The 11,606-nt window shown below is 41.6% G+C and overlaps 1 protein-coding gene across 1 annotated transcript; it reads right to left on the reverse strand.

The window, feature by feature from the left end:
• Positions 1–5,810: 5,810 nt before the first annotated feature.
• NDUFC1 (NADH:ubiquinone oxidoreductase subunit C1) lies at positions 5,811–10,791 on the reverse strand. Its single transcript, XM_036424844.2, has 4 exons — positions 10,634–10,791; positions 10,107–10,210; positions 7,281–7,360; positions 5,811–5,950 (listed from the first exon to the last, which is right to left on the reverse strand). The coding sequence occupies exons 1-3, from the start codon at positions 10,698–10,700 to the stop codon at positions 7,301–7,303; spliced, it is 231 nt and encodes a 76-aa protein (XP_036280737.1). The 5' UTR covers positions 10,701–10,791; the 3' UTR covers positions 5,811–5,950; positions 7,281–7,300.
• Between the last annotated feature and the right edge of the window lie 815 nt (positions 10,792–11,606).

The following is an 11,606-nucleotide window of genomic DNA, read 5'->3' on the forward strand; positions in this document are numbered from 1 at the left end:
CCAGTTGCCAAGGTACATGCCCTTGACCGGAATCGAACCCGGGACCTTTCAGTCCGCAGACCGACGCTCTACCACTGAGCCAAACCGGTTTCGGCTGTCACACCTATTTTTGTAATAACCATTAAGAGTATGTAGGGGGATATTGATTATCACTGCTACATATGAAAAAAAAAATCAAGGTAGTATAATAGTGTGGTTAAGAGCATGAGTTTGAGAGTCAGATTTATTGGTCTGGGTAAAATATAGATAATTCTTTTATTCACAAGGTTATCATAAGCTGTAAAGCACATAGGGCATGCTCAGCTCATTGGATGAGGTGGTACTAGGTTCTACTTGCAGCCTAAGCCAACATTCAAGGCTTCCTTACTATGGCCTGCTGCCTTTCCGTGTTTATATGACAGGATCCATTGAATCCCACCATCTTATCCGATATATGTGGAGTCCGGTGGGGGCCTTATGGTATCCTCTAGATTAGACGGGGCCATCCCAGCTGGGAAAGACAAAACTGAGATAAAGAGTGTCACGTCTCCACATCCCTTTTCATCTTAGTGAAAACTTCATGCCTCCTGGTAGGAGGGAATTTTCCACCTGCTCCACTGCTCCTGGAGGGTGTGTGCTTTGCAGGCTAATGGCACACGCTTTCCACATCTTGAAACATTTCTCAAGAGAAGACATGCTTATGGGTTGTCAGATTCACTCTGCGAGCTGCTTCTCACAAACCCTAGAGGATGTTAACATCAGGTCTTTGCTGTAGAAGCCTCTGTGAGGCTTGGGCAATAGTTCCCCAGCTGTTAGGCACACTGTTTATAACGCTGCCCTTGAGCACATCCTTGACATTTTCTTGGTCTTGTTGGAAAAACAAGAATCTAGGGTCAGAGATAACTTAGCTTATCTAAGATGACCTCCACCTAATTGTTACTGTTGACAAAGATACTAGTTTTGAAAACATAATCTGAGGTCCTCCACTGGCAATATCAATCACACTTATTCAAGGCTTAAGTGCTATATAATTAAAAGCAATTCTCAAAGACTGAGTGATTTCTTAATCTCCACAGAAAGGTAGAAACAGCTTTGTTTTTTCTTAGCACTAAATTCTTGGGCCATAACAATATACTTTCAACAGATCAATATAGATATAAAGTGAGCCCTAGCCGGTGTGGCTCAATGGATAGAGTGTTCGCCTGCGGACTGAAAGGTCCTCCTGGGTTGGATTCTGGTCAAGGGTACATGCCCAGGTTGCTGGCTCGGTCCTGAGGTGGCAGGGGGCATGCAGGACACAGCCAATGAATGATTCATTCTCATCATTGATGTATCTCTCTCCCTCCCCATTCCTCTCTGAAATCAATAAAAATATATATTTTAAAAAAGATATAAAGTGAAACAATTTATTTTTTTTAAATTCTGACATGAAGATGTGTTTTAATGGTTTGTAGAGAGGAAGGGAAAGAGAAACATCAATGTGAGGAAGGAACATTGATCCATTTGCCTCCCGAATGTACGTTGGGGATTAAACCTGCAACCTAGCTATGATCCCTGCCCTGGAATCGAACCCACAATCTTTGGAGAATGGGATGATTCTCCAACCAACTGAGCCACACAACCAGGGCTAAAGTGAAACAATTGATAAGCATATCTAGGGAGACAAATTAACAAGCAACCAAGAAAGTCCTGATAAGCACCCTCTTGGTGGACTAAAATATTTAGATAAAATGAAAGGGGAAGCTTAATCAAGATGGTAAATTCTAAAATTATTCTTGGAGGTCACTCAGTACTCTCCTCCCTCCCCATCTATTCACTTTCTCTTCTGAAGCAAAATAAACATGATATTCCAAACACTTCTGTATTGTTTTCCTAAGGCTACCATAACAAATTACTACAGACTTAGGTGGTATAAAATAGAAATTTATTCTCTCACAAGTCTAGAGGCTAGAAGTCTGAAATTAAGGTGTTTTCAGGGCCATGCTCCATCTGAAATCTGTATGGGAAATCCTTCTTTGCCTCTTCTAGTTTCTGTTTGCTAGTAATCCTTGGCTAGTAGATGCATCATTTCAATATCTGCTTCCATCATCACATGATTGTCTTCTCCCTATGTCTCTTTTCTTGTAAATACATCAGTCATATTGGATTCAGTATGAACTCACCTTAATTCCATCTGCAATGGCCCCACTACCCCAGTTCTGAGATGCTGGGGATTAGGGCTTCCATATGTCTTTTTGGGGCACACAACTCAACCCATAACAACTTCTTATACTTGAAATTAGTTTGTATAGCTTCCCCCCCCACCCAATGGCAACTTAAAAATAATTTAAATGACTTCTTCGAAGGCATTAAATGTGAAAAAAGGTCTACTTGACATATGACTACATTTTGTCTGCATCCTCTTTTTCATGGAAAGTCTTTTACCAGAGGAACGATCATTTGACCACAATTCCTCTTGGGAATTTAGAATTAGAATGATTCTTTTCCAGTCCAGTTAATCTCTTGAACTGAAATCTAGACCCAGGGATTATTGATTGTGGCTTTCTCTTTATAATGTGGGTTGGGAAGAGGTCTGCATGCAGAGGCTGTACACAGACAGCAGAGCCACGAGCAAAAGTATTAATGACATTTGAGTCCCAGCCCCCAATTATTTCTGAGTCCAGGTGTATCCCTATTCTCGAGGTCTGTGAGTCAGTCTGTAGCTTCATAACTCTTTGGTAGTTTAAAGTAATCTGAGTTCTGTTTCGGTATTTAATTTTCTTTCTTTTTTATTAACCGGAGTCACTCTGTAGCACAACGCTGGGAGGTGTTTACTCATAGCATAATCTGTATCTGTGCTAATCAGCCACCAGCCCCTTGTGGCTACGTAAATTAACTCAAGTTAAATATGAAAAATTCAAATCACATTAATCACATTCCAAGTGCTCAGTGGCCACATGGGAGTGGTGGCTGCTGTACTCCATGGCAGACAGAACATTTCCATCTCTGCAGAACGTTTTCTTGGACAGCCCTAGTCTTCATGACAGCTCTTCCTGGAGTTATACAGGTACAACCAAGATGAAAGTCCACACAGGGTGACTTTTCTCAAGGCTAGACCTATAGTAGTGTCTGTTGCAGTTATATTTTACTAGAGGGTCAGTGCACGAAATTTGTACATGGGGGCATTGGGGTATCCCTCAGCCCAGCCTGCACCCTCTCCAATCTGGGACCCTTAGAGGGATGTCTGACTGCCGATTTAGGCCCGATCCCACCAGCAGTTGGACATCCCTCTAACAACCTGAGACTGCTAGCTCCTAACAGCTCACCTGCCTGCCCATCCAATCGCCCCTAATCACTCCCCTGCCAGCCTGAACTCCCCCAACTGCCCTCCCCTGCAGGCCTTATTACCCCCAACTGCCCTCCCTGCTGGCCTGATTGCTCCCAACTTGCCCTCCTCTACAGGTCTGATTGCCCCCAACTGCTTCTGCCTTGGCCCCCTGCCACCATGGCTTTGTCCAGAAGGAAGTCAGACGTCTGGAAGATGTTCGGTCGACCAGATCTAATTAGAATATTACCCTTTTATTAGTATAGATTTCCAACTGAGGCTCTGTTTCTAGAATTTCAAGTGTCTTAGTTTCCCTTCAAAACTATTAATTTTTGCCGAAACCGGTTTGGCTCAGTGGATAGAGGGTCGGTCTGCGGACTGAAAGGCCCCAGGTTCGATTATGGTCAAGGGCATGTACATTGGTTGCGGGCACATCCTCAGTAGGGGGTGTGCAGGAGGCAGCTGGTCGATGTTTCTCTCTCATTGACGTTTCTAGCTCTCTATCCCTCTCCCTTCCTCTCTGTGGAAAATCAATAAAATATATATTAAAAACAAAACAAAACAACTATGAATTTTTAAGTATTTTAGTGGAAAGTACCTTGAATTGTGAATTGATAGCTGACTTCTTGGTCTCTATTGCAATGTGAAAACAGTAGTTTCCTACTGCTACTTTAACAAACTCAGACTTTAAAACACAAAAAGGTTTATTGTCTTACGGTTTTGTAGGAGAGAAATCCTACACGGGGCTCAGTGGGCTAAAATCAAGGTGACAACAGGGCTGTGTGACTTTGACTTTTCTAATCCTTGGCTCTTGGCCCCGTTCCACCTTCAAAGGTAGCAATGGCCAATTGAGTGTTTCTCAGATCGCTTCATACTCACACATACTTGTGCATCCCTCTCCCACTTGTAAGGACCCTATGATTACAATGGGCCCAACCAGCTAATCCAGGATAATCTCTACATCTCAATTCCAGCTGATTAGTAAATTTAATTCCATCTGCAACCTTCATTCCACTTTGCCATGTAACATGACATAGACACAGGTTCCAGAGAGTAGGACATGACCATCTCTGGGGGTCCATTATTCTACCTACCACAGTGATGTTGGACAAATCTCTCATCTCTGGTTTTCCATTTGTAAAATTATGAACTTGGTCTACATGTCCTCTAAGGTCCTTTCAGCTCTATCAGCTAGGGCTCCAAATTGGCAAGTTAATAGTTACTGCTATGTCTGGTCTTTCACTGAATTTGGATTACATAATTATTCCAAAATAAGGTAACTCTGAACTTATATTCAGAAGTGACTTCCCAAAATATTGTCATGAATCTCCCACAATGTGTTGGCCAGAGCCCAAAACACACATAAAGCCAATTATAAGGCAATAAACTTTCTACTTACCATCAGAATGGAGAGACAATGAATTTTTATTTTTTTTGAATTTTTAAATGTATGGTAAACTAAGTGTTTAAATTACAAGTTAACAAAGTTTAATTGATTACAAGTAAAGGTTTTGATGAGTAATAAATGAAGTGTACTTTATTTTTTTGTCAATCCTCACCTGAGGATATTTTTTCCATTGATTTTTAGAGGGAGTAGAAGAAGGGAGGGACAGAGAGACAGAAGAGAGAAACATTGATGTAAGAGAGGCATACCTATTGGTTGCCACCACAAATGCCCTGACCAGCCCAGGATTGAACCTACAACCTAGTGTGTGGCCTTGACCAGGAATTTAATCCCAGACCCTTCAGTGTGCAAGGCAACATTCTAACCACTGAGGAACCAGCCAGAACAAAATGAAGTGTATTTTATTTATTTATTATTATTTTTAAAAATATATTTTATTGATTTTTTACAGAGAGGAAGAGAGGGAGATAGAGAGCTAGAAACATCGATGAGAGAAAAACATCGACCAGCTGCCTCCTGCACACCGCCAACTGGGGATATGCCCGCAACCAAGGTACATGCCCTTGACCATAATCAAACCTGGGACCTTTCTATCTGCAGACCGACTCTCTATCCACTGAGCCAAACCGGTTTCGGCTGAAGTGTATTTTAATTGTCTATCAACACTTTCCCTTCTCCATGCCTTTTTGAAACAGTCAAGAGCTTGCTAATCATTGAATGAAAGCAATATTATACCATAAACAGTCATCCAAGTGAAAATCATTCAAATTCAAAGAAATGGGGTGCGAAGAAACTCTAATAACAGATTCAATATTACTTTCTGACTTAACCAAAATGATGCTAGAAGAAAAGAACATTTGGATTCTTTTGTATTTTGAATAATAAAGTAGCTCTATCACTGTGACACACTAAAGAATAAATGCTTTGACTAGAAATTAAAAGTTAATATAAGGAATAAATCCTTTAACAGTGATTTTTAAGTCTATCTCCTTAAATTTTCTTCCCAATGGGCCCTTAATTACTACTGACTCTGTTATCAGAAGGTTACCTTCACAGTGAAATACTTCTAATAATATACCTTAGAATTGACATTTTATACACATTGTCGCAATACACACAATCTGAAGAATACAGATGTATTTTTATTTTTTCATTTAATGATGCAAAACAAAAATGCTGATTACATAGATTCACATATAACTTTTCTCTCTCGCTTACAACTCAACAGATTGGAACTGCTTTCAACTCCATACGAAGCATACCTATAAAGAAGAGAAAAGAAATTAAAACTATAGCATTAACCAACAGAAATATTAAAATTAGACCATTCTGAATTATTAACCTTTGAGCATCAATAAAGTCTAGAAAACACATCCACAAAGAGCATCAAGACCTCATTTTAAGTTTTAGGAAAAAATAATTTAATTGAACTATAAGAGAGTAGTAAAAGCATCTAATTTTTATCTGTTTCATTTTTATCTGTTGATTGGCTGAAGTAGTGCCATGGGCAAGTTGATATTAATATTTTATGAGACTGATGCGCTGCCTACTGCGCTAAGGAGGCGGTTTGATATTAATATTTTAAAAAAGCAAATATTTGGATAATCAAACTCTAAAGAGCTGAGTCTGAGGGTTAAATATGGAAAAGTGTACATTAGTGATTACTATTTTACTCAGAAGAAATAAATTATCTACTTTAATCAACCTAATCTATCTACCTATCTATCTGTATATATATTATACATAAACTCACTATCTTTTAAATCACAGAATCACAGGTCATACAGAGAATGTTACTTTGTTCACAGCTATGTTTTACCAGGAATTGTTCAGTTGTAGTACCAATCATACTGAAATGGTCACACAGCAAAAAATTAACCATCTATTGACTGCCCTTATACATTCATCTACCCAACAAATATGAAACTTCTAGTTGGATCAGACACTGAGCAAGTTGCTGACTACATGGTGATTAATACAATAAAACAGAGAGGTTCCTGTTCTCATGCAATCTACATTTAAGTGTGGAATATGACAAGTAGATATTAAGAACCAAATACACAAATAATTACAACTTATCATATGTGCTATAAAGGCACTGTGTATAGTCCTATTAGATTTAATAAAATAATATGATTTTGGTTTCCCTCTTAATATTCTTTGAACACAGGCCGAGAATAATGGTTAAAAATGATTACACTAAGTGATGATAGACCAAGATACAAAATGTATAAATTTGTCAAAGACAGGAATATAGGTGCTAAAAAGCATAAATCTAATAAAAAAAAAACACCCACACTACGACCAAAATACATTATTTAAAGAGTTCAGCACAGCTGGTATGGCTCAGCAATTGAGTGTCTTGAGCATTGACCCAGGAACCAAGAGGTCACCAGTTCGATTTCTGGTCAGGGCACATGCCCAGTTTTCAGGCTCCATCCCCAATAGGGTAGCATGCAGGAGACAGCTGATTGTTGATGTTTCTCTCTCATCCATGTTTCTATTCTATCCTTTCTCTCTCTCTAAAAATCAATCAATAAAGAGTTTAATTAACTTGCATAATCTATTGATCCTATAAAAGTGCATACTTACAGTATTAGCATTTAAGAAGTTTATTCCAACCCATTTCTTCTTTTATATTCTAAAACATCTTCATTATGTTGGTTGATGAGCTAGAAGGAGGTAACAGTTAAAATTAGAAATGTAATCTTCCTGGCAAATTAAAAAACAGGAGACTAACAAATATAGACCACTCTGAAATACTACCTCCTTATAGATAAAATTTTTAAAAGTTAACTCAAAGTAGCTGTGCTCATTTTATTTTATTTAATTTATTTTTTTTAATATATTTTATTGATTTTTTACAGAGAGGAGGAGAGAGGGATAGAGAGCTAGAAACATCGATGAGAGAGAAACATCGATCAGCTGCCTCCTGCACAACCCCTACTGGGGATGTGCCCGCAACCAATGTACATGCCCTTGACCGGAATTGAACCCAGGACCCTTGAGTCTGCAAGCCGATGCTCTATCCACTGAGCCAAACCGGTTTCGGTAGCTGTGCTCATTTTAAAATTCAACTTTTGCCAAATAAATTCCTTCAATCAGTGGGCAGTTAATGGAATGTCTCACCACAGAGGGAGTCAACAACACAACAAAGCAAAACTCAGTTATTAAATGGGGTCCAGGCTGGTTGGTAGGGATGTATTATACTTCTAACTTTAGAAATTTGATACTGTGAGTGAATGAACAACCCCACCTAGAAATATATGTGTATAAATTAGATACCAGGAGAGCCACTTTCTTAGAACCACTCTCTGACAAAATATGCAAGTGGAACAATGGTTGATATAGGTTGACATTCGATGAAATCAAAGATTTAATTTCAACCAGAGCTCTCAGCAACAATAAAGCTCCATTTCAGGAAAATTTTAAATTAGGAATGTATAAAATTTCATTATAACATTATTTTAAAAGGATTAGTTACTGTTGTTAGGTTGTAAGTGACTTTCAACACCTCTTACTCCTTCCAATTGAAAGAGCTGAATAACTTTAATGAGAAAATCCAAAATAAGAGACCTACTAAAGAGATGGAGTTGGGGGTAGTGGAGGAAACCCCAACCCCATTAGGCACAAAACAAAAATTTTAAATTCTAATGTAGCACAGATACTTTGAGTTAACTTTTGAGGAGGCAGTATTTCAGAATGGTCTATAGCCGTGGTCAGCAAACTGCGGCTCTTTGGCTCCTTGAGTGTGGCTCTTACACAAAATATAATACCACGGCCTGGGTGAGTCTATTTTGAAGAAATGGCGTTAGAAGAAGTTTAAGTTTAAAAAATTTGGCTCTCAGAGAAATTTCAATTGTTGTACTGTTGATATTTGGCTCTGTTGACTAATGAGTTTGCCAACCACTGGTCTATGGTGTAGCTACCTCTGAAGTTAGGGAGAAGCAGATTTAGCAAACTAATTTCTCCAAGTGTTTCCTGCATCTGTTAAAATTCAACAATAATAGTTATACATAGTGTTGTTGAGAATATTAAACGATTATTTTGAAAAATAGTTTTAAAAATTGATTTCAGAGAAGGGAGAGAGAGAAACATCAATGATGAGAATCATTGATCAGCTGCCTCCTGCGCCTACACTGAAATTGAATCCATAGCCCTGGCATGTGCAGTGATTGGAAATTGAACCATGCCCTCCTGGTTCATAGGCTGATGCTCATCCATGTAGCCATGCCACCTGGGCTAAATGAATTTTTATAGAGAAAGCATTTGGCATACTGTAAAGACAAAAGAAGAAGAATTAGAATTAGAATTAGAATTAGAATTAGAAGAAGAAGAGCTGCTATATCTACATAGTAAGTACAATTTCCAATAATGTCTTTATACAAACCAATTATTAAAATCTAGTTTTGGCCCTAGCCAGGTAGCTCAGTTGGTTAGAGCATCTTCCAGATACACCAAGGTTTCTGGTCAGGGTACATACAAGAAACAATCAATGAATGCATAAATAAGTGGAATAATAAACTGATGTTTTCTCTCCCTCTCCCTCCCGCCCAAATAAATTTTTAAAAATCTTATATTTTGGAAATCTAATGTGATTTAACTTATATATCTGTCCATTGATGGTTTGTCTCTACAACACCTGAGAAAAGTGCCTTCATAAAACCCCAACTACCCTCCATCCATCCTTAAGAAAATACTAGTAGATAAAGCTCAGCAGGCATGATTCGGTGGTTGAGCATTGACCTAGGAACCAGGAGGTCATGGTTCGATTCTGGGTCAGGGCACATGCCCAGGTTGTGGGCTCCATCCCTAGGGTGGGACGTGCAAGAGGTAGCCGATCAATGATTCTCTCTCATCACTGATGTTTCTATCTCTCTCTCCCTCTCCCTTCTTCTCTGAAATCAATAAACACATAAAATTAGATACAGGATAATAAGTAGTGACACTGCCATCATGACAATCCCATGCTAAGTAACAATGAATGGCAGCTGAAACCGGTTTGGCTCAGTGAATAGAGCGTCAGTCTGCAGACTGAAAGGTCCCAGGTTCAATTCCGGCCAAGGGCATGTACCTTGGTTGCAGGCACATCCCCAGTAGGGGGTGTGCAGGAGGCAGCTGATCGATGATTCTCTCATTGATGTTTCTAACTCTCTATCCCTCTCTCTTCCTCTCTGTAAAAAATCAATAAAATATATATTTTTTAAAAACAACAACAATGAATGACAAATTTCAGCTTCATCTTATTTTCTCCATGCCCCTAAATTCTTAATACTTTTAACCCTTGGGATTTCCTTCATGGACCAATATGCTATTAGCGAATACAGAACTATCCTATGGCTTGGGGAGAGGTGCTCCCAAGCTGGCAGCCTCCCACGGATGCTTCTCCTCCCCAAGACCGCAGGGAGCCGGACTCACATAGGCCCACAGGAACACGGTGGTGCCCAAGGTCAGCCCCACCTTCAGCCAGTCGGGCTTGGCGTGCAGCGGCTCCCGGACGTAGAACTTGGACCGCGCGGACGCTGCAAGGGACGGGAAGTCTGTAAGCGGTCTCCTCGTGGGAAACAACGTGCATGACCGCATTTAATTCTCCCTCCACCCCCGCCCGGTCCTGAGACAGCCCGGGGAACAGGGGCTCAGAGAGGCCAAGCCACTCGCCCCGGGCCACGGCGGACTGGGGGGTTGGGGGGAGCCCCCGGAGGTCTTTCCTCCTGCACAGAGCGGGAGGAGGAACCCCAGGTCCGTCCGCACCAAGGAGGGTCGGCGGTGGGTGACAGGGAGCCGGGCGTCAGGGGTGCGGACAGGCGTGGGGCCGGCGAAGGTCACAGCGGGCCGGGCCGGGGCCGCAGCCACCCCCCACCCGCCGCCCCCGCCTCCGCGAGCCGGGTTCACCCTGGAAGGGCGGGCGGGGAGCCGGCTCTGCCCGCACCAGGAGGAGCACTCACAGCCGCTCGGGAGCCTGGCCGGGGCCAGCAGCCGGGAGAAGGGCCGCAGCAACGCGGACGACGCCATCTTGCCGAGCGAGCTCCGCCCTCCCCGGCCGGGCCCTCTGGGGCGGCGCGGCTCTCGGAGCGCCCCCTGGCGGCGGGGCCGCCGGCTCCTGAGCCGCAGCCGCAGCCAGTGCTCCCTCCATGGGTCATCCTGCGGGTCTGTGCGCTTTTGGGAGGAAATGATTAACGGTTTGGGTGGTGTGGGGGAGGAGGAGGTTTATCCTCTCCTTTGTCCACTGAGAGTTTATTTCGGCCCCTTCCGCAGGGGTACCTGTTATAGCTTTAGATTTACTAAAATCAACCGCCAGAGGTTGCGGAGAAAAAGGAACCCTCGTGCACTGCTGGTGGGAATGCAGACTGGTGCAACCACTGTGGAGAACAGTGTGGAGTTTCCTCAAAAAACTGAAAATGGCACTCCCATTTGACCCAGTAATCCCACTTCTAGGAATATATCCCAAGAAACTAGAAACACCAATCAGAAAGGATATATACACCCCTATGTTCATAGCAGCACAATCTGCAATAGCCAGAATTTGGAAACAGCCTAGGTGCCCGTCAGCAGACAATTGGATCCAAAAACTTTGGTACATCTACACAATGGAATACTATGCTGCCATAAAAAAGAAGGAATTCTCATCATTTGCAGCAACTTGTATGGAATTGGAGAACATCATGCTGAGTGAAATAAGCCAATCAATGAAAGAGAAACACCACATGACCTCACTCATTTGTGGATGATAAAGAACATTATAAACTGATGAACCAAGAGACAGATATAGAGAAAGTAAAGCAACAGGCAGACTGTCAAATTACAGTGGGAAGGGGAGGAAGATGGGGGGGGGGGGAGATAATAGATCAACCGAAGGACTTGCATACATGCATATAAGTACAACCAATGGACATAAAACTCTGGGGAGGGAGGGTATGT

The sequence above is a fragment of the Pipistrellus kuhlii genome, unplaced genomic scaffold (assembly GCF_014108245.1).
Source record: "Pipistrellus kuhlii isolate mPipKuh1 unplaced genomic scaffold, mPipKuh1.p scaffold_m20_p_8, whole genome shotgun sequence".
Lineage (NCBI taxonomy): Eukaryota > Metazoa > Chordata > Mammalia > Chiroptera > Vespertilionidae > Pipistrellus > Pipistrellus kuhlii.

Coding starts and splice junctions, on each gene's coding strand:
- NDUFC1 (XM_036424844.2), bottom strand. CDS start 10,700: ATGGCGTCGTCCGCGTTGCTGCGGCCCTTCTCCCGGCTGCTGGCCCCG. Junction 10,211..10,633: donor GGCCAGGCTCCCGAGCGGCT/GTGAGTGCTCCT, acceptor CGTCCCTTGCAG/CGTCCGCGCGGTCCAAGTTC. Junction 7,361..10,106: donor CCGTGTTCCTGTGGGCCTAT/GTGAGTCCGGCT, acceptor ACCTCCTTCTAG/CTCATCAACCAACATAATGA.